Below are 23,362 nucleotides of genomic sequence, written 5' to 3' on the forward strand. Positions count from 1 at the left end.
AAACTCTAAGGGTAAACTCAAAGAGATCTACACCAACATATATTATAATGAAATTGATGGAAGAGAGAAACAAAGGAAAGATCTTTTTTTTTTTTTTTTGGAGGAAGATTAGCCCTGAGCTAACTACTGCCAGTCCTCCTCTTTTTGCTGAGGAAGCCTGGCCCAGAGCTAACATCGCTGCCCATCTTCCTCTACTTTATATGTGGGACGCCTGCCACAGCATGGCGTGCCAAGCCAGTGCTGTGTCCACACCCGGGATCCGAACCAGCAAACCCCAGGCTGCCGAGAAGCAGAACGTGCACACTTAACCGCTGCGCCACTGGGCTGGCCCCAGGAAAAATCTTGAAAGCAGCAATAAAGAAGTGAGTCATCACATACTAAGAATCCTCAGCAAGGTTAACAGCCAATTTCTCATCAGAAACCATGGAGATCAAAAGACACTGGGATGATATATTTAAAGTGCTGAAATTTAAAAACTGTCAACCAAGAATTCTTCGTCTGGCAAAATTTTCTTCAAAAATCAAGTAGAAATTAAGACCTTCCTAGATTTAAAAACTAGGTGAGTTTGTTCACCAGTAGACCTCCCCTACAAGAAGTGCACAGGTGAGTTCTTCAGGCTGAAACAAAAGGACACTGGACAGTAACTCAAAGCCATAGGAAAAAATAAAGATCACTGATAAAGGTAACTACATGGGTAAATATAAAAGCAAGTATTGTTGTGATTTTGGTTTGTAGCTCCTCTTTTTGTTTCCTATGTGATTTAAAAGGAAAATCTGTAAAACAATTATAAATTTGTTAATGGATGCACAATGTATAAAGATGTAATTAATGAAAGTAGCATACAGATGGTTTCTTATAGAATCCCCATGACCCAGGAATTCCACTTCTGGGTATGTGTCCAAGAGAAATTAAAACACATGGCACCCTAGTTTAAAGTCAAATAAAGCTGCTTTCAGAGTCCAGTTTTCTACCACTTAATGTCACTTTAAGCAAATTACTTGATTTCTCTAAGCCTCGGATTCCTCACCCTATGAAATGCTAATAATACCTACCTTGTAGAATTTTTATGGGGATTCAGTGAGATAATATGTAAGAAACACTGAGCCCAGAGAGGTACTCAATCACTTATGGATGTTGTTGTTATTAATAAAAGTGTTTAAAGACAATTAGAAAAATGAGGTTTCAGAAAACTTCTGTATCCTAACTTTCAGCTTTCTTTTAAAATAATTAGTTTAATGCTCTTTTTCTGGGAACTGGCACAGTCTACAGGAGGTCGTGATGAACTGATGCAGACATTGGCATCCCAGCCTCTAGGCTCCAGGGAGATGAGACAGCTGACACAGAAACACAGGGCTTCTGAGAAAGAAATGTTCCTCTGCAAACGCTACATTCACCACTGACTCCCTTTGGCAGTGGAAAGCCTTTCATTTTCAAATGTTTTTATGTCATAGTGTATTAATGAGCAGTGTACTTCATGTTTGATTTTGTTGTTTTCGTTAAGTGCTCTCAGACTTTATTTCTGTAGCTTTGTGTTAGGTCAAAGAGGTATTCAATTGTGTACCTGTTCTAACACCTAGGAGTATTAGAATAAATTTGAAGAATGTTTCAATGTTATGAAAAATTGATTGCCTGTTCTTAAAAGAACTTACAACCATCATCTTTTGCTTTTGGGTGTATACTGAAGTGTGGAGCATGGAGTATTTAAATTATCCAGATTGAGTCAGAAAACTGCCATACCAAATCATGTTTCTAAAACTGTATAGGAAAATATTATTTAGAAGTGCTATGTAAGTGGTAACGACAATTAAAATGATAGGATGAAACTTTGTTTTCACAAAATTCAAGGTAATTTTTTCTTTGTGGGTCTGGGGAGGGTATAGGGATATATCACAATCTTATTAGAGAAAAGCTTAAGTTAATAATCTTTAATACTTTAATTTTTATGGTTTTTGCATAGTGAAACTACCTACATACCTTACTGCCTTAAACCCTGGAAAATTACCAATAATTTTTTTATTGATTTTTTTTAAACTATCCATCGAAGAGTTGAACAACTATGGCATGATTTCTCACACTTTGATTCAGAACGGTCAGGAGGTGTTTTGAGGACTTAAAACTAAAACTAGAGTTTTGACAGCTGCTCTCTTGCCATACTGATGTTAAACCATAGGCTGCAGAAGGGGAGCTAAATTGTACCCTTGCTCATACTTGCACGCTGCCTCAGAGCTGTGTCACAGCTAAGAGTGAGATTGAAGCTCAGAATGCTTTGGAGGTAAGCGTAACCAGATATAATTTTAGGGAGTTTGTTCGGTTGCTTGTTTTTAAGGAGCATCAGATAGACAGTATAAAAAGTTGGAGAAGTATTCAGAAAGATAATGGAGTGAGAGTCTTTCAGAACTATGAATATAAAATGGCTTCTGCTGATCATTTTGATCCCATGTAAAATAGAAGAGATAACTCATGGTTTTGTTTTCCTCTCAAGGTGTTAATAATACTGAATTATATTAATATGTTCGACATTTTGTGTTTCAGAAGTTGGACTTTATAGAGTCTGATAGTTCCTGTTCCTCCGAAGCACTTTCAAAGAAAGAACTCTCTGCTGAAGAGCTATATAAGCGACTTGAGAAACTCATTATTGAGGACAAAGCGAATGATGAACAAATCTTTGACTGGGTAGAGGTATAAAGACTACGTCACCTTCCCTGAAAACTCTGCAACAAAGATTCTCGGGGGATCCCCTTAACTCACATATTTCCGTTTCACTTCATAGGAGTTTTTAACTTTCACGAAGTCAGTTTTTGTTCTTTCTTGTTTGTATGTTTGAAACTCTTCTAGAAGTGTCATAGTTTCGGGTCTTACATTCAAGTCTTGAATGCATTTTGAGTTTATTTTTGTGCATGGTGTAAGGGAATGGTCTACTTTCATTCTTTTGCATGTGGCTGTCCAGTGTTTGGAACTCTAAGGCTATTTTTCTGTTTTTATAAGATTCATAGTATTTTATAAAGTCAGCTAAAAATAGTCAGAACATAAGCCATTTTTCTGAGTTTCTCATTAGTTTAGGATCTACCCTACGTTTTATCATTCACAAATTTACAGTTCTTCCTAAATGTTCTCACATTTTAAAATACTATCCTGGGGCAAGCCCAGTGGTATAGTGGTTAAGTTCATACACTCTGCTTCGACAGCCTGGGGTTTGCAGTTTCAGATCCCCAAGTGCAGACCTACACACCGCTCATCAAGCCACGTTGTGATGGCACCCCACATACAAAATAGAGGAAGACTGGCACAGATGTTAGCACAGGGACAATCTTCCTCAAGCAAAAAGAGGAAGATTGGCAACAGATGTTAGCTCACAGCCAATCTTCCTCACCAAGAAAAAAGTATCCTGGATAAAAGTAATAAACAATATATAATTATTATGAAATAAGTTGGTTTACATAACAACACTCCTTTCTGAAAATTTTATAACTTATTTGTGTTGTGGAGTTTGTTGATCATGTCTCTTTTTAATGTGTTAATGTATTCCTTTAGTAATTATTACTTATGGAAGTGTGTTTTATTTGTGCACAGTTTCCATGGGATCATATAATAATCCAAATTGAAAGAAAGCCATGGAGGGCTAATCTAGTCCTCTCCCTCTTGTATAAATCCTCTTGTGTAGTCCTTGTAATGAGCTGTTGTTTCTTTAACCACTTCCAAGCTTTGAGAAATAATGAAGGTTCTGATAATTTAATTTTTTACCTATTTTTCCCCCAGGTCTATACAGGATAATAAGTCCATCATCTCACCTAGTTGGAATCTTTTATTTAATAATAATCGTCTATCATTATATCTCTGTCTCCCTCTCTAGGTTCTTTTGTTCTTTCTTGAAGTCTTGATATCCAAACCCTTGTCTGGTTACTCTTATCCAAACATACCTGGATTTTCAACATCCCTCTCAAAGTGACATGCGCAAACTGAGCATGATCACCAGATGTTGTCGAACAGGAGGGAGTTATGCAGTGCTGTTGCATCTGTTGTTTTGGTCTCTGCTCCTGGCAGGCTTGCCACGCTGAACTCAAATTGCTCTTTCAGTCATTCTTTTATGTTCTACAGTTTAGCCATCTCTCCCATCCTGAACTGAAGCATTTGGTCTTTGAACCAAAATGGGGTTTTAATAATTTATTTCTGTTTATGTTCATCTTCTTAAATTAGACACATTTTTTAGTTTGTTAGGACATTTTAGATTCTGACGTGGTCATAAAATTTGCTTGCCACCTTTTTCACCTTGTATTTCATTAATAAGCCAACTTTGTCCTCATCCAAGTTATGGGTAAAATGTGTGAATAGAGTAAGGCCAAGAACAAAGGAGTATACTTTCAGGGACGAGACTGACCCCTGTCCCCATGGACATTTCCAGCTGTTAACCTGTTTATTATTTCGCATCATTCTACTGTCTAGTTCACCTTTTCATCTTGCCCACAAGGGGATATCTATCATTAGATAATTTGTCAAATGCCTTGCTGAAGTCCAGACAATATATGCCTATCTCCATTCGAGCTACCATATAGTAAAATCAGAAAAGGAAAGGAGGTTAGTTTGGCATGACTTGTTTTCCATGTACTTATTTGTTACTCTTACTATAACCATCTCTTTTCTCTCTAATACTTTTAACCATTCATGTGATAGTTTGTTATAGAATTTAGCACAGAGTCAGCACCAGACTTTCTCATGTGTTATTGACATCATATACCTTCTTTTCTGTTTTAGAAGTTGGGTCAAGGTTTGCATATTTAGCATCATTCCCTTTCTTCATGATTCTTCATAGAGCACCATCATTTCAGCAATTTAGTCTTTTATTTTCTCATGTATTACAAAATGGTGGTGTTTTTACCTCTTCTTCCATGTTGGGCTTCTCTTGTGTTTTTTGTGAGGAAGATTGGCCCTGAGCTAACATCTGTTGCCAATCTTCCTCTTTTTGCTTGAGGAAGATTGTCGCTGAGCTGTCATCTGTGCCAGTCTTCCTCTATTTTATGTGGGATGCTGCCACAGCATGGCTTAACAAGCAGTGTTAGGTCTGAGCCCCGGATCCAAACCTGTGAACTCTGGCCTGCCAAAGTGGAACAAGTGAACTTAACCACTATCCCACTGGGCTGGCTTCTTCTTTTTTTTTTTCTGTGTTAATACTTATTCTGCCTACTCTAGACAAACAATTATTCTCCTTAAAGAGAAGACAAAAGATGTATTTTCCTGAATGTACATTATACCTAATAAAGATGACTTTTTAAAAAGGAGAGAGGGGCTGACCTGGTGGTGCAGTGGTTAAGTTCACGTACTCTGCCTCGGTGGCCTGGGGTTTGCGTGTTTGGATCCCAGGCATGGAGCTATGCATCTCTCATCATGCCATGCTGTGGCAGCATCCCACATACAAAATGGAGGAAGATTGCCACAGATGTTAGTTCAGTGACAATCTTCCTCACCAAAAACAAAAAAAAAAGAAGAAAAAGACAAAATCATAATAGTAGCTGAGCTCACAATACATATAGACATTTGTTGCTCTGTATCTGATACTGGTATTATGTAAATCTGATTTTATTTATCTATCCCAATTAGCAGACCCATCTTCCATCTTGTTCTTGCCCATTTTTGTTAACATCTTTGCTTAATCTATACTTTAGTATTCTTGACACTTTTCTTTAGGTCTTTTCTACTCTGGGATATTAGAATTACAGTATTTGGCTTTATTAGGTAGAAGAAATATGCAGTTTGTTAAAACAAAAGAAACAGTCAAATGGTTTGGAAGTGGTATTATCTAATTACATTTAGCTAGTATGTTTATTTTTCTCAGACTCTGCTTGAAATCTAATCCTTTGGGGATTTCAAATGATAGTCAGTGCTTGAAATAGCTCTGTCAACCTGTTTATAAAGTATTATTTAGCCAAAAATTAATGGTATGTTTTTATTCTCTCATTTATTCCTCAAAAATAATTGTTCAGACTTTGCAGAAGTAATTTCTGGGGCTAGACCAGCCTGGCTTCAGCCTAAAGTATTTTTTAAAGAGGGATAAACCAGCAACTGTGTATAACACGTAAAGCATCATGACATCTTCCATGTGTGGCTCTTGCCCCACCCCATCCCACCCGTAGCTGTCAGCAGTGGCACCACATGGTTCTTTTCTGTGGGAGAAGATTGGTCATGAAACATCTTAGTGTATCGCAGTTCTCCATGTTCAGCTCTGCCAGTCTCCTGCAGAGCGGCCACCTCACTTGTTAACCACTGCTGACTCTGCTCTCAAGGAGCTGCCAGTTCCTCCCAGGGATGTTCGAGGTTAGGTGGCAACAAAGATGGATGTCAGTTCTAGAATTCATAAACATTAAACTGATCTCTATATAGCTTTGAAATTCTTAGCTTTCTAATACAGAAGTTATAATGACATCTTTAATTTTTTCCTGGCCAGTCATTTTAAGGCTGATCCTGTCAGTGGAAAATACCTTGCTGTGCTATTAAAGGAAACAGAGACAGGCATTAATTCTGTTTACAGGCTAAGGGACATAAACTTGGAAAAGTGTTTGAAATACCTGCCTAGAAAATGTCTCCTTTCATTCTTCTTTTTCTTCTGCTACTCATCTGGGTTAGCACCATGTTTTATAGCAAGAAGATAAGATCTTAAGAGAGATAAACTAAAAAATAAATTTGGGGCCCATTTACTCAATATATCTCTAAATACTTTCTTTTGTCATCCTTAGAAAAGAGTAACAGTTTTCTCACCACTGCCTGAAGGGTTGGTTTGAGGCAACGCTTGAGATTAATCTCTAATGCACATTGGAACTAAGATGAGAAAGCAGTGTTTGCACATTTAAAAGTAGTTACACACTACTGAGAAAAGTAGTCCTTAAAGTACACCATGGTTGTGACACAGTTGTTCTGTCAAATGTATAGATTTGGATAGATCGTCTTAATATGAGTTATTTATTGAAGAAAAAATATTTTAAATGGTTTCACTTCCAAATGTACGAAAGTACACAGCACTGCATAATTGAAGGGACAAAGGATAGGCAGCAGTAAGCTCCCTGGACACCAAATACGGCTCCTTAGAGCGCTTTCAGGCAGAACTGACAGCAGCCCAAGTGTTTGCCAACAAATCAGAAGATTAACTTTTGCAAGGAGGTTGAGTGTGATCCTGTCTGCCCTTAGTGCCAGATGAGGCCCCGTTCAGAGGAAACAATTTCTCCCTTGTGCAAGGGTACCTTTAAGTGTTCCATTTACTTTTGATTTCAGGCTAATCTAGATGAAAGCCAGATGAGTTCACCTACATTCCTTAGAGCTTTAATGACAGCCGTTTGTAAAGCAGCTATTATAGGTAAGTAACGTTTCTGAAGGCAGCTCTTAACATCTGAAATCCCCAGCATGTCAACTACTGATGATAGGGTCTGAGTTTATATTGTCTTCAAAACTTGCCCTATATAGCTCGGTTTCTGTGCAAATGGGTGCCATTTCTGTCTGCAGTGCCTGGCTATCTGAAGCAGGGGGTTAGATGGCTACTCTGCCTGCAGAGAGTCCAGATCTGAGCAGCTGCTGCACACCTGTGTTCTTCACTCAGCAGAAAGTTGGTGCATGCTCCTCGGGTTGTTTTCTACTCTGTAGCATGTGGCTTTTCCTTTACTTTTCAGCTCCAACATTTAAAGCCTCCTTCTCCCATTCAAGAGTTACAATGAATGGGTTGAATATTCTTAACCTAATATCAATGAAGGGTCGGTCTCAACAGAAAAACCATTTTATATAAATACATAGATGAGAAAAGAAAATACCAGTTGTTTCTCCTGCTTTATCTTGACTTTATATAAAATGGTTTCATTGAATGTTTGTGAATTACATAGATGGATAATATTAGCATCGTAGAAACGCTAAATATTCCAAGCTGCATAGAGTATTTAACAGTATTTAATAAGCCCATCCACTTAGCCTCAGATAGAAATCCACATTTCTCTCACTGAAAAGGAAAAAATAATCCATCAGTTCAAAAGCTGTTTAGAATTTCTTGTCTGTCTTTCTTATTTTAGAAGATAGCTTCAGAAGTGTAATTTAAGATTTTCAGTCAGATGAATGTTGTTTCAATGTTAATTCTTTAATGAGGAAAATAAGCTGTGTAGAAAGTCGTCATAAAAAGCTTGTAAATCATTTCCAGTACCTATGGAATCGTAAGACTTTGGTGTTTTAAAATCTGAATTGGAAAGTATAAAAGCTGCTTTTAAAAACAAGGTTGTAGGGGCCAGCCCCGTGGCTGAGTGCTTAAGTTCCCATGCTCTGCGTTTGAGGCCCAGGGTTTCACCGGTTCAGATCCTGGGTGCGGACATGGCACCACTCATCAGGCCATGTCGAGGTGGTGTCACACATGCCACCACTAGAAGGACCCATAACTAAAATATGCAACTAAAGGGGCTGGCCGGGTGGCGCAGCGCAGCGGTTAAGTGCACACGTTCCGCATTGGCAGCCCGGGGTTCGCCAGTTCGAATCCTGGGTGCGGACATGGCACTGTTTGGCAAGCCATGCTGTGGTAGGGGTCCCACATATAAAGTAGAGGAACACGGGCATGGATGTGAGCTCAGGGCCAGTCTTCCTCAGCAGAACAAGGAAGATTGGCAGCCAATGTTAGCTCAGGGCTAACCTTCCTCAAAAAAATAAATAAAATAAATAAAATAAAATGTGCAACTATGTACTGGGGGAATTTGGGGAAAAAAAGCATAAAAGAAAGAAAGAAAGAAAGAAAGAAAGAAGATTGGCAACACTTGTTAGCTCAGGTGCCAGTCTTTAAAAAAAAAAGATTGTATACAAAAACTGATATATAATAGTGTACACCTGAAGTTTACACAATATTATAAGCCAATAAAAAGAAAAAACTATTGTGTTCCAGTGCTAAGTTACAGAGGAAGTAAAACCTATGCTTCTTGGCCCTGAAGGTGCTTTCCTCAGCCCCTTTTTATTGTGCCTTTTCCCCAAAAGGCCTAGACTAGATGTGATCTTTGCCACTGTCACAGTTAGTCCTCATTGTACTAATAATCAAATTATGGTTCTACTTCTTTAACCCTTCTGACAAGATATGCATGAACTGTCGCTTCAATTTCCTTTATAATATTCATTTTGTAGTTTGGGATGTCATAAAACCGCTATCCCTGTTTCATTATGATTAAAGATAAAGAATCGGGTGCACTATTCTTGAGGGAACCCGGCTCTGCAAATACATCCGTCCTCCATGTTTTTGTATAATTTCAGAGAGAATGTCCCATTAAAAATTTCAGGACATTTTGGATTTCAGAATCTTCGCCTTGAACCCCCTTCCTCTTTTCCTTACAGAGTCATGTGTGTCTTATCAACTCAGAAAATTAAAATAGCTCTGTGTGTTAACACCTCAATGTAATGCTTAGTTCTTCTGCCGCCTCTAGCTGACTGTTCTGCCTTTCGAGTGGACACTGCGGTTATCAAGCAGAGAGTGCCCATCTTACTCAAGTACCTAGACTCAGATACAGAGAAGGAACTGCAAGCACTTTATGCACTACAAGCATCAATAGTAAAACTTGATCAACCTGCCAGTAAGTTTACCTCTCGTTACAGTTAACCTAACCAGTGGGTGACATTTATCTAGGCCAGGACTTCAGAGCTGGTTTGCTGGGTTTGAACGTAATAGTAGAATAATGGATACTAAAGGAATCACTAGTGACAAAAATTCAGATAACCAAACACTTTCATAAACCTGAGTGTTTTCTGTACATGACTTTTATGAGAAGGAGACGAGAAAACTAGCTTATATTAGAGATTTAATCCTCATTTTAGGGCAGGTCTATCTAATAAAGCTCTCTGCAATGATGGAAAGATAGCTCTGTTTTGCAGTATGGTAACCATGAGCCACATGTGTCAGTTGAACACTTGAGTGTGGCTATTGTGACTAAGAAGTGAATTTTGAATTTATTTTAAATTTAAATAGTCCCATGTGGATAGTGGCTACCCTGTTAGACAGTGCAGGTCTCGGGCATCTCAGTGTTAGCATATGTGCAGTACAATCTTTCACCTGCTTTGACACAGGTCTTAATAATGGAAGAAGATGATACTCTTCAGAATCCGCAGACACTCAGCAAAGATAGTAAGGCATTTTAGACTAGTTTTCAGTTAAGGGTTAAGATTAATTCTTGACTAACCAAACAGATAAGGTAACCTGAACACCCAAGTCTTAGTGATTACTAGTAAATTAACTGAATTGTATTAACTCTTGAAAATTCAGTGAAACTTGTGAAAAAGGATAGTACATGGCTATTTTAGACATAGCACCGAAGTAGTTCTTTGACGCTTGTTTAGATTGTGGCTTTTTCAAAGTTTTCCTTCTTTCCTAGTGCTGATGAATCCCACTGGGAGATAAAGGAAAAGATTGAAACAAATAGTCCTCAGGGTATAACTGAAGAGACATCTAAGTCTGAATCAGAGAATTAATCTGACTTTGTTTTTTCTCTCTCAAGACTTTTGACAGGTCATTTACATCATGGCTTCCTTTTTTCTCCTCTAGGATAAGGACACTAACTTTTTAAGAAATGGTTAAGTAGTAAGGTGAAATTGATGCTGTGTGCTCAGCAAGTCAAATTAAAGTATCTCCCTAATTAATCAGCTTCAGTAATCTCTGGAAAGATGTTTAATTCTAGATTTACTACCAACAGAATCCTAGCCACTTGCTTCTGTTTTTCCACATAGACCAATCAGGGTTTAGAGAATGAAAAGTGGTTTCGATATTAGCTTGACTAATAAAATTACAAAGATAAATCTAAAGAAAAATTTTAATATCATTCATTCTAAACCTATTATTTATTAGCAATTATTGCTTATTCCACTGCCTCCCTCCATTAATATGATCAGTGAGCTGACTGGAAGTGAATTTTAAGAGCCCATAAAGAAGGAATTGAAAAAAGAGAATATAATATTTCTATGAACTTTCTCTCTTTTTTGAACAATAATGTTAAGGTCAGTTTCTGTTGTGAGAACAAAACAGAGAATTAAAATTACCCAGATCATCTGGGCATTGAAAACAATAAAAAATGACTATCATGGGGCTGGCCTGGTGGCGCAGTGGTTAAGTGCCCATGTTCCCCTTCGGCGGCCCAGGGTTCACCAGTTCGGATCCTGGGTGCGGACATGGGCATGGATGTTAGCTCAGGGCCAGTCTTCCTCAAAAAAAAAAAGACTATCATTTCACTGGATAAAATCCAGATGAAATAATTTTTACTCCTGTTTTTCATATAAATTATTGCTCTTTTCATTTTGAAAATACATTAGAAGAGAGGAAAGTACATCCTGCTTCTCCTGAAATTTTAAAAAATAATATATTTTTGTTGTAAAATTTCAAACAATGGAGAAATGTATAAAGAAGAAGATTAAAAATTACTCTTCAATTTTGAAAGTGTTTAGGTTGAGAACTACATAATATCAAACATCTCAGCAGTATCAGAAAATAGTTTAAATTGAACAAAATAATAGAAATAAAAAATAATTTCGAGTGCTTAAATCTTCTTTTCCTGTTCTTTAGACAAATTGTTTTAATATTATACTCTCGAGAGGGAGTATAGTGAATTGTCATGGATGCTCTTCTCTAAGGAAATTAATGTGCATTCATTCATTGCTTAGAAATAACAATCTTTCCTGCACAACAGTTTTGCCCCCTAAAACTGATGGCTAACTTTCACCCCTTGTAGATTTGCTCCGGATGTTTTTTGATTGCCTGTATGACGAGGAAGTGATCTCCGAGGATGCCTTCTACAAATGGGAAAGCAGCAAGGACCCCGCAGAGCAGAATGGGAAGGGTGTGGCCCTGAAATCTGTCACAGCATTCTTCACCTGGCTGCGGGAAGCTGAAGAGGAGTCTGAGGATAACTAAAACTTCAAATACACAAAACGAAACAAAAGAAACAATTTAAGTATTTTTTTAAAAAGTTTCACGTCTTCGCCAATCACAGTGCAGCAAGGCCAATTCTCGCAGAAACCCCCACGTGTGCACGAGTGGGAGAGGGGAAAGAGAAAAAAAGGTGATCATGGAGGAAAAAGGTACTGGAAAAAAGTAAACTTCAAACCTGAGGGCGGGAGCACTAAAACCAAAATACATGTATTATTTATAGAAAATATTTTCTGTTTTAATCTTTTCTTTTTAAACGAGGACTCATACTTTAAAGAAAAAAACATCTGTTTAGAAAAAAAGTTGAGAACTTTTAATTTATTTTAAGGACTGCAAATGCCAGTGTAATTTTTTAATTTGCAGTTTCTGTAAACAACTTGTATAATAGAAAAGCAGAGAAATAAATTTCCCTCCCCTTCAGATGCACCTCACGTTTGTTTTAAAGCATAGTAGTTAGTCCAGATTTAAGAAGGTTAGGGGTGAACAAGGTAAGAAAGATTTTTTTTTTTTGGCATCAAATCTTTCTGCCTGCCTCTCAGCTTGCTTCAGAAAATAAAAAAATCACAATAGTAATCAAAACATACATAACCTTGGAACAGAAGGAAATGCTGTGGACCAGAGAACTCCAAGAATTGTTTAAAAAAAAAGTGCTACCCTGGGAAAAGTACTCTTAATACTTTTGAAATCTTTAGAGCAACTTTAAGGCTTGTAAATACATAGAACAAATATTTAAAAAAACAAAAAGAAATTGACTCAATACTATTTCTTTTCACTTTCAAAATATAAAGAACAAAATAAAGACAAACATTGCAAGTTTAAAAGAAAGTAAAGTGACTTCTCCTTTTGGCAGCTTCTGCATGTGCGCCCATTACTGGGAGGTGCTGTCTGGCTATTTGTTGTCTAGTCCAAATCGCTCCTGAAGAGAGAGAGTGAGTGAGTGAGTGAGTGAGTGTGTGTGTGTGTGTGTGTGTGTGTCTACAGGTGGAAAAGGCAAGCTCCTTGGTGGGTAAGGAGGCACTTGTGCTTGGGTGGGAGAGCCCCTCTGAAAGTCCAGAGGAAGCTTCTTTCCAACACCAACTAGAAATGCATTCCGGGTGGGAGTGAACCTAAGGGCAATTTTTTAAATAATAAGTGTTCACTGGATGCATTAGGACTAGGGACACTAATTCACTTTGAGACTACCACTACCATTGATTTTAAAATCATCAATACCCTCCAATGCTTAAGAAACCCAAAGATATCTTCTAAAGAATGAAAGAAAACAAGGTGAAATTACGCTTTTAAAAAACTGGGCGTGGAGTTTAAAACCAAACCATTACCATGTGTGAAAATGACATTGTTCCCCAACTTCAACTTCACTTAAGCCATTTTGGTAAGTATAAAACCAGCTGTGGTTTGGGCCTCAGTTCCTCCTACAGATACTGGAGTGCTGTGCTTTGTTTTGTTTTGTTTTTTCTTTTATGAAGTTACAGTCTCTACAGATGGTTTTCCATTTCAGTTGTTTGTAGGCCATCACCCTACAAAATGTATTTATGAAGAAAGCCAGGCTGCTCCTAAATAAACAGTCTTTGTATTTGTACCTGGATAACCAAAGAGTTCTTCTGGCTTCCATCTCTGAAGAAATGTCCACATTAAGAGACTTGGCAAGACTTGTGAAGCACAAGAACAATATTTTCCATAGCAGTAAAAAGTTATTCTTCAGAGTCTAGTTGAATGGAATACAGAATCCTACTCCATGAACCCACAGAGCCCATTCCGCAGTGCTGGAAAGCTCTTCTCAAAGAACTTAAGTCCTGCAAGTGTTGTGACAGGCATTTGACAGCATCTGTCATAAAAGATGGGGCCTGAAAAGCTGTTTTGGGGTCTGGCTGCAGGCTCTGCCTGGGATCCCTTACTTGGAAGAAGCAGCATGATTCTATAATATACTGATTTTTAACAGCTGCTAGAAAGAAAGTGCAGAGGATTCAGCTCTAGGAATCTCCTGAGTGATGCAGGTTTTTAGATGTTGGCAGCACTCAAAGGGGGCAAAGGGTGGGGCGTTTGGGGAAAACAGAGGGGTGGCTGCCTCTTGGAAATCAGTGGCTGCTGTTTGCAGAGGTCTGGCCAGGAAGGAGTTTCAGGTAGTAGAGATGGCCTATTCATCAGTATTTTAGATGTGGACAAGTATAAGGAATGGGGAAAAGAGAAGAATATTTTTGAAAAAAATTCAAGGGTTGAAAAAAGCTTCAGATATAAACATCTGTAGTACAATAACAGAAATAATGTTTGAAATCCTACATATAACGTGAAGTATGCTAAAGAGCCTACAAAGTAACCTTTGGATATCTAGTTGCCTTGTACACAATGTTTGATAGGATTAGAAGGATCACCTGATGGCAAAGTATGAGCAAAGTGGGATAATTGATCCCTACTAATATCAACTGACCTGCAAAACATTGTCATGATTCTTACCCTCTTCATAGTCTTCTTACTAGAAAGTGGGGTTTGGTTGTTTTTGGTTTAAAGTGGCAGAGGACATGGCCAGCACTGACATGCCTACACTCCTTCAAGCTGTTGTAAAAGCTCTTTCACCCATTTGAAATTTGGGAACAAATATTTACTGAGCAATTACTCTGTACTAAATGCAGGGAACATAAGAGTGAACAAAATGGTTTCTGCGCTCTTGGAGCTCATATTCCTCATGAAAAAGATGGCTAGAGATTCACATGCTGCATCAGCATCCTATCCCACTGAGAAATGCCTGCCCATCATTACCCTGGCAGATCTTTGATTTGGTTTTTCTTATTTTTGTATTTCAAAATGCATTCTAGATTTTTTGCAACAGTTAAATCCGAAGACAGTTATATCTTTTCTAGGACCACTCTCCAAACAAATGATCATTCTGGGGTTTTTGACTTATCTTTTGTTTCAGATGGCTCCATTCAAGTCAAAAGAATTCCAAGGTAGAAAAAATAGTCTTAGACTATTGGATCTAATTGTGTTTTCATTACTCGTTTTGTTCTTTAAAAAAAAAATAATGTGTAGGAATCCAGTTTTTCCATTTTGACCATGCCATTGTCGCTTATACACTCCTCTGTTCCCCATTCTTTAGAGAGGAACATTTTGCGTTGCTTTCTTTTTGTTTGCATTGCTTTTTTCTTATTGAGATACAATTCACATACTACAAACTTCATCCTTTTAGAGTGTACAATTCAGTGCTTTTTAGTATATTCACAGTTGCCCAACCATCAATACTATCTAATTTCAGAACATTTTCATCATGCCAAAAAGAAACCCCATACCCTTGAGCTGTCCCTTCTCATTCTCCACTCTCCTCAGCCCCTGGGAACCACTAATCTACTATTTGTTTCTATGAATTTGCCTGTTGTCGACATTTCATGTAAATGAAATCATTTGTTGCGTTTGCTTTTTGTTTTTGTTTCCAGTCCAACATTTAGCGAATGATCAAACCTCAGAGGTGTTTGCAAGAACAGGGACCTGACAGCAGGGGTTAGATCCTGATTTTTCCCTGTCTTCAATTTCTTTTTGTTCTTTAAGTGTCACATCTTTTGATATAACTTGGCAGTGTGTGTACAGCCATCAGCTAATTCTGAACAATAATTGTTTTACAATTGTTAACCAATTAATTACCTCCAAACAATGCTGAGAATTTCCTTTTGTCACCCTGTGGACTTGATGTGTATGACCTGGGGTGCCCCATATCTAGCACTGGCAACTAGGGTCTGGGCATTTTGACCTCTCATTTATTGCTACTTGAGTTGGGATTGAAATTCCTACATGAATTAGAGGCTATTACAGTGTAACCTAGAAAAGTTAAGATGTAGTTTGACTTGGAGTCTAAGGTTTTATTTGTCCTCTTCATTGAGGCACATTTGGACATAGTGACTATTAATTAAATAGCTTGAGGCTGCTTGCTAGTCTTGAGAGTAAAATTGCTCAGTAAGGAATAAAAATGCCTTGAGACAGAAGCTCTACCACTGGTTAGCCCCAGTTCATTAGTCTTACAGAAGATCACCTTTCCTGTTCAGCAAGGTTGAACTACTAGTTTTCATATCCTCTAGTAGTTTAGAGAGAGATACACTATGTGCTCTCTAGCTTCTTCAGATATCACATATATCCCTCAGGGGGAGAAATGATAGTCTGTTAGTGTTGGGACTACCAAAAAGAGAGAGAGACATCATTTTATATTACCAAATTATGAAGTGATTTACATATCAAAGAAATACACTACAGAAAATCACGTCCCAAGTTTTTTTAATAAATGCTTTATTTTGAAATAATTTTAGACTTAAAGAAAATTTTCAAATTTAATAGAGTTCCCTATACCTCTCACCCAGTTCTCCCTATTATTATTAAAATCTTACATTACCATAGGACATTTGTCAAAACTAAGAAACCAACACTGGTACGTTGCTATTAACTAACCCCCAGACTTTATTTGGGTTTTACTAATGTCCTTTTTCTAGTCCAGGATGCTGTCCAGGATACCACATTGCATTTAGCCGTCATGTATCCTTAGTGTTCCCTTGCCTTTGACAGTTTTTTAATCTTTCCTTGTTTGTGATGACTTTGACAGTTTTGAGGAGTACTGGTCAGGTATTTTGTAGAATGTCTCTCAATTTGGGCTGTGTGGTGTTTTTCTCATGATTAGACTAGGGTTATGGGTTTGGGGTAAAAATACTATATAAGTGAATTGCCCTTCTCGTCCCATCATATCGGGGCATACATAATACCCACATGACATCACTGGTGATGTTTAACCCTGACTACATGGTTAAGGTGGTATTTACCAGGTGTCCATTCTAAAGTTACTTTACTTTTCCCGCTTTCTTACTCTAGTCTATTTGGAAGCTAGTCACCAAGTCCAGCCCACATAAGGGGAGGGAGGTGGGAGTAGGAGAGAACTGAGCTCCACTTCCTTCTTGGAGTGAGGAGTATCTACTTAAATTATTTGTAATTCTCCTACAAGGAAGATTTGTCTTCTTTTATTTGTTTCTTTATTCAGTCCTGTATGATATATATTTACGTCAATACAGATTCATGTATATTTATTTTATACTTAAAATCCAGTACCACATTATTTTGTTGCTCAGACTGTTCCAGTTTGGGCCATTGGGAGCTCTTTCAAGTTGGCTCATGTGTCCCTTTGACGTTCCCTCATCTTTTTGTTTTAGAGCACTTACTTTGCAACAGTACCAGATTCCACAGGCATATCTTGTATTTTCCCTGCCCTAGCCCTAGAATCAGCCATTTCTTCAAGGAACCCTGGGTTCTTACAGGAGAAGGGTATTTAGAAACCAAGATCTGGGCACTGGGTGAGCTCATTACTACTGGAGTGTCTCTGCTTTTAGGTCTGCCAGCATTTTAAACTCCTATTAGTGAAGGTGAAATCTTGCCAGGTGAGTAAGACACTATGACTTTTAGAAATATTGCTTTGCTTTTTATATGATAACTCTGGTACCCAAAAGACTCAACCTTTATAGATACTCCAGTCATGCTTTTGCTTATCCTACATAGCAAGAAAAAGAGACTGGAACTATTTCTTCTCTCTCTTTCCTATGATGATGATTTAACTTTCTCTGAGCAATATTCATGAAGTCCACTAAGGTACCGTACAGTACAGTATTAAAATGTTACCTGGGTGACTAACTCAGTTAACTAATAGCAGTGGAAATTGTTAAATACCAGAAGTGAACTGGCAATGGAAGTACTGCACATGAAAACTTGTGAGAATCAGCCAAAGTAATACTTTGAGGGAAATGTAAAGTCTTAAATGCATTTATGTAGGAAACATGAAAGAATTAAAATAAACAAATTAGGCCAACAGGAACCAACTGGAGAAAAAAAATTACTGGATGGCTATGAAGGCAGAAGTTTTATGCTGTAGTGGAAAAGAGGTCTTGACTGGAGTTGGCAGACCTGTGTTGTAATGCTGATGCTACTGTTCACTTGTCATTTGACCATTCTCATTTGTATGGGCCTCCCTGTCCTCTCTAAAAAGGGTTCACTTGGGCCAACCATACAAGCATGTCCAAAATCACTTTAAATACCGCTTACCAAGCTTAACAAAGAAGGAAGTCTTGGTGATAATGGGATATTAAACTTTTCAAAGAAGTAAGAAGATCAAGATTTTCTGGAATTTTCAAAACAAACTAACATCCAGCAGTTGAACTTATACTACCAGTGATTTCCTTTCTGGCTCTTCTGACATATTTACCTCTTGAAAAATATACATCCTCTGGCCTGAAGTCCTAGGAAACTATCTTTGCCAAAGCTCAAATATCTGTTACCCTGATTTTCCTAGAACACAGAATGATGGTGCTTGGCATCGCTACGTTAGAATCACCTAGAGAGTTTTTAAAAATACAAATTCTGGGACCCTCGCCCAGACCAGTTATTTCAGAATCTCTGGGGATGAGAGCTGGGGATTTTTTTTTAAGTTCTCTAGGTAATCCTAATAAGAGCCAGGGTTGAGACCACTGTGGAATGGTGAAAATAACCCAATTTACCTAACAGTTGAGAGAACAGTTTCTATTTTCAGATATTTAAAAAATAGATTTTAATTACAAGGTGTTGGACACACAAATATGGATTACAAATGGCCCATGTTTTGAAAATACAGTGTTGTGAGAGCATATAATTGGGACCGTGTGTAAACTGAGGGATTAGGGAATGCTTCCCCGAGTAAGAAAATTTTAAACTGAGTAAAGAATTAAATAGTTAAGGGAGTGGGTTCAAGTAGAAGGGATCATGAGTACAGAGGCTCGTGGTGGGGAGGGCATGATGTATTTGAAGAATGAAGAAAGAGTGGCTGAGTATGGTGAGAGTTGATTCTCACATGCAAAAGTGGAATTTAAACAGGTCCTATGACAAATTAATCCAGACAAACTTTTTCTGGACAAATGGGTGAAAATAACTTTTTGTAAGATGCTTTATACTCTCAATTTAGTAGAATTCACTAGAGACCAACTGTAGTTCATACTTTTTAAAAATAAGTTATCACTTAGCAAGAGGAATGGCAGTACTTTAATCTTTTCCAGTCCCCAAAGTTAGCCACACGGTTAGTGGACTGGAATAACTTCAGGCTCTCTGGAGTGAGCGAGCAGTTTACATATGAGATGAGCGTCATTTTGGGCCCCAGACCAGCAGCGTCAGTGTCACCTGTGAGCTTATTAGAACTGCAGATTCACGGACCCCAGCCTACTAAGTCAGAACCTGAAGGAATAGGAGGAGTCCCAGAACTTGCAACAAGCTCTTCAGGAGATTCTCAGGCACTTTGAAGTTTGAGAACCATGGCCTAGGAGTTCTTCACATCCCTGCCACCATTTACAAAGCGCTCTGCCAAAAGCTAACTTAAAAACAAGTACTGTTTTAAAATGTTTAGGCTTTTATTTTCTCGTCTATAATACAAAAACAATGTCTTTCCTACATCACACTATCAAGGAGATAATACATGTTAGAAACTTCACAAGCTGTAATTGGCCGTGCATTGCAGGGTGTCATGTAATTCGGTCTTCACACTATGATATACATAAGGTAGTACTGCTTCCTTTCAACAGGTAGGGAACTAAGTGCCACAGAAGGCATGTAACTAGCAAGTGTCAGAACTGAGACTTGCACTTGGTTTTCTAGGAGGCACTGATTTTATTCCACACTGGGGAAAATGGAATAGTGGATATACTTTGGAGCACTGGAATTGGAAAAATAGGGGTTTTAGTATAACCCTGCATGGGTTGCTTAAACCTCAGTTTCCTCATCTATAAAATAAGGATAAACACATAGGGTGGTGGTGAGGACTAATTAAGGGAGATCTGATAAAGCACCTAGCATTTTGTCCAGAATTCCTGGTGCACATCCTGCCTGTGCCAATATTCTCCACATTCTACAACCTTAGTCATATTCAGCCCCATAGAATTAAACACCACTATCTTCACAACTATATGAGATCATAGTTTGCCTATCCACATTTCTTTACAATTCTTAGTATAGTTCAAATTTCTTTTATTCTGTTTTCCCTGTCATTCACTGTGAAGTCTCATACTTATTCTTTGACTGCTGACAGACCTGAGGAGTAGAAGCTTTTAGCTTCCACTTTTGCTAGCATTCATTAAGGCATTGCAAAATCCTTTTTTGCACAAGGATGTTTAGTGTCGTTTGCAAGTTACACATTGCCCTACTTGGAAAGAAAGAAAAAATTGACCAGTTTTTGCCACAAAACCGTAATGAACTCCTAAAAATACAGCTACTTAAAAATGCATTTTCTGACACATCAAGCTCTGGCCTTGTTCCTAACGTAGGACATGCTAACTACTTTGGGTTAAGAGACAGCTGGGGCCGGCCCCGTGGCCTAGTGGTTAAGTTCGCGCGCTCCGCTGCAGTGGCCCAGGGTTTCGCTGGTTCTGATCCTGGGCGTGGACATAGCACTGCTCGTCAGGCCACATTGAGGCGGCGTCCCATATGCCACAACTAGAAGGACCTGCAACTAAGATATACAACTATGTACCGGGGGGGATTTGGGGAGATAAAGCAGGAGAAAAAAAAAAAAAAAGCTGTACCAAACAAGCTTGCCAGTTGGTTGGACTAAATTTCAGTTTTTTCTTAAGTATCATAGTGTCAAACAAATAGAAAAGAGACACAAAAATTATGTTAAATTTGAACATCATCTAGGGCCTTTTTAGTCAAAATATTTTATCTGTTAGGAAGAGCAGGAGCATCACTGATAAATCAAAATGTGAATTTAAAAGTTTGAACTCACAATCTTGAGTCTTGATATGTGTGGTTCTCAAGAACTATGCTATTCTCTCTAAACTTTGGGTTGAAACTTTATAGCATTGCTGCAAGTATCTTAAAAATACTCAAAGTAACGTTTTCTGGTTTTGCCTTTTTAAAGATTCCATTTCCTCATCAGCATGCAGTTTCCCTTTGTTTTATAAAAGGAAAGGCTCCTTTCCATCACCATCTTCTTGGAATTTCATTTTTTTAAAAACAAATGGATCCAATTTCATAATTCTGATTTTTAAAATTATCTTGTTTCCAATCATAGATTTTGACTCATGTTTTCCTTTCAATTACTAGGTTTTATTGAGGAAAAATCTTTCCCTTTAAACTTTCTCAAACTTCCACATAACCACAAATAAAAGATGTTTTACAGTGACCAACTCATTTTACTGAGATTTTCCTGGTTTAAAAACTGAAAGTCCAGCCTCCCACTAATTCTCAACCTTCCCACACTAGGTAATCCAGGAGAGTTGGTCACCCTAGGTGTCATTGATCTGACTCTCACTTAGCCTGCAGGCATCTTACTGCAAATAAGATTTGCCCATGGGGCTGGCCCAGTGGTGCAGTGGTTAAGTGTGCACGTTCGGCTTTGGTGGCCTGGGGTTCACAGGTTCGGATCCCGGGTGCGGACATGGCACCGCTCATCAAGCCATGCTGTGGCAGCCATCCCACATATAAAGTAGAGGAAGATGGGCACGGATGTTAGCTCAGGGCTAGTCTTCCTCAGCAAAAAGGAGGAAGATTGGCAGATGTTAGCTCAGGGTGGATCGTCCTTATAAAAAAAAAAAAAGAAAAAAAAAAAGATTTGACCATAAGCCACAAAGTAGGAGTGGAGGGAGAAGCATACTACTATTGGCAAATTTGCTTCATATTACACAGTCAAAACAAAAATGGATATGTTTTGCTTTTTAGTAAATCTGGCAAATAGAACGTCTTTAGTCTGTCTAAAACACAGTTGTCTTGCCTCTGGTGTTTAAAAAGGGCAAAAGACAGTTCAACATGTAAAATTCCCAGTACCTGACATGAAAACAGGCTTGAAAGCAAATCCTGTTGTTTTCCCTAGAGATGGCAGGACTGAGCACCTTAATTACCTAGGTTCTAAATTCTATTACCCACTGAAAGACACCTGTGATAACATTCCCAAATATTTTAATTCCCTTAAGGACTGAATTGTAACTCCATCCAATATGTCAGATGCTTCGAACTAAAGGACAACTGTTGTTTAAACCTCTTCTCCTCAGAATGATAGTAAACTCTTGGCACTAACATTTTTGAGACCCCCCTCAAGTAGATAAAAATGTCGACTCCAATTGAACACCAAAAGGCTAATGACATCTAGGACAGAGGCAAAATTAATGGATTGCAACCAGCATTTTAAAAATAATTAGAATAGAACATATGAGGGTAAATATTATTTTGTAAAATGTACTTGGTTTTTATATACTAGTCCACAATCTTTTATCCAAAACCAATGGGACTAGACATGTTTCACATTCAGAATTTTTCAGTTTAGAAAAAGTTTTACAGTTCGACGACTGCTGGGCTGAATGGAGTTAAAATTATTGCCACTAGTGAGTAGAAGAAAATGCAGCGTTGGCAGAAGAGGATCCAGGATGTTGTTCATCTAAACCCGGGTCTTGGCCTCAGGTACGAGAGAAAACCATTAAGGGAGTGGTGGTGGAGGAGTAATATGAAATCTTTTCATCAGCCTCCATTTTTTGCCTAATAGTGTAATTTGTTAATTCTCTTACCATCTCTTTACAAGCTGCAGCTAAATTGAGAGCCATTTCCGTTCTCTCTGGCTGGAAACCAGAAAAGTCAAGTGACCCCCAACCCTGCCAGGACCATACATTCTTAAGGGATCCAAGCCCTGGCTTGGCTTTCTGTTACTTCTGCATGAAATCACAATCTCTCAGCCTTGATTTGTGGGAAGAATAAAGATCAACCTTGCTAGGAACAGAAAATTTCTCTCCCCACCAGGCAATCAAGAATTATTCTTCAAACCTCCCCTTGTTAACACAAGGTGGAATATGAGTAAAATAGGTAGATGTATCTTTCAGTGCTCAACCCCATGACTGCAAAGTCATAGCTCTGGTCTGGAACATTCTTGGAATCTGCAGTTGCTTCAACTTCCTCTATTTTTATGCCTTAATCTCTAAAGTCATATATTTTGCTTTTCTATACAAAACAAGACCTTTTAGCCTAACAGACTTAAGTATCACACAGCTTTAAATTTGAGGAATAGCAAAAAACAATCTATTGCATTGATAACAGTCTGGAACGTCTGTGAAGCTTGCTGTATGCTAAAGTTTCAACAGGGACTTGGCTTCTGAAAAAGCGTTTTGTTGAAAACTAGAGATGATGCAGTTGCATTGTGGGGAATTCTTAACACTTGGTTTTCTAGTTCACAAAACCCTACATTTCCCCATGTTTCTGGGACTCTCAAGTCACTCCTGTTACCTGGGCAGAATTGTGAAATCATCGCAGACTGCAGCACATTTACTCTTTTTCTCTCTCCCAGAAGCTCCTCTGCTAGGCGGACACCCAGAGTTCTTACTTTTCTGATCCCTGATTGTTGAAGGGAAAGCTTTAGATTCTGAAGTTTGGTTAAAACAATGAATTGTATGTTAGCTCTCCTTGGTGTTAGCACTTTAAAAGTGCTATAGAAGAGAGTGAGGC

General features: G+C 38.2%; 1 protein-coding gene across 49 annotated transcripts in view; it reads left to right on the top strand.

Moving 5' to 3' along the window:
• Positions 1-12,730, top strand: part of EIF4G3 (eukaryotic translation initiation factor 4 gamma 3) — a 319,678-nt gene extending 306,948 nt beyond the window's left edge. For all 49 annotated transcript variants that reach the window (XM_070599696.1, XM_070599791.1, XM_070599639.1 and 46 more), the window contains 4 exons: positions 2,533-2,679; positions 7,258-7,339; positions 9,420-9,566; positions 11,709-12,730. In XM_070599696.1, coding sequence (XP_070455797.1) covers positions 2,533-2,679; positions 7,258-7,339; positions 9,420-9,566; positions 11,709-11,890 — 558 coding nt within the window. In that variant the 3' untranslated portion in view covers positions 11,891-12,730. The remainder of the gene's footprint in view (positions 1-2,532; positions 2,680-7,257; positions 7,340-9,419; positions 9,567-11,708) is intronic.
• The last annotated feature ends 10,632 nt before the right edge of the window (positions 12,731-23,362 follow it).

The sequence above is a fragment of the Equus przewalskii genome, chromosome 2, assembly GCF_037783145.1.
Source record: "Equus przewalskii isolate Varuska chromosome 2, EquPr2, whole genome shotgun sequence".
Classification (NCBI taxonomy): domain Eukaryota; kingdom Metazoa; phylum Chordata; class Mammalia; order Perissodactyla; family Equidae; genus Equus; species Equus przewalskii.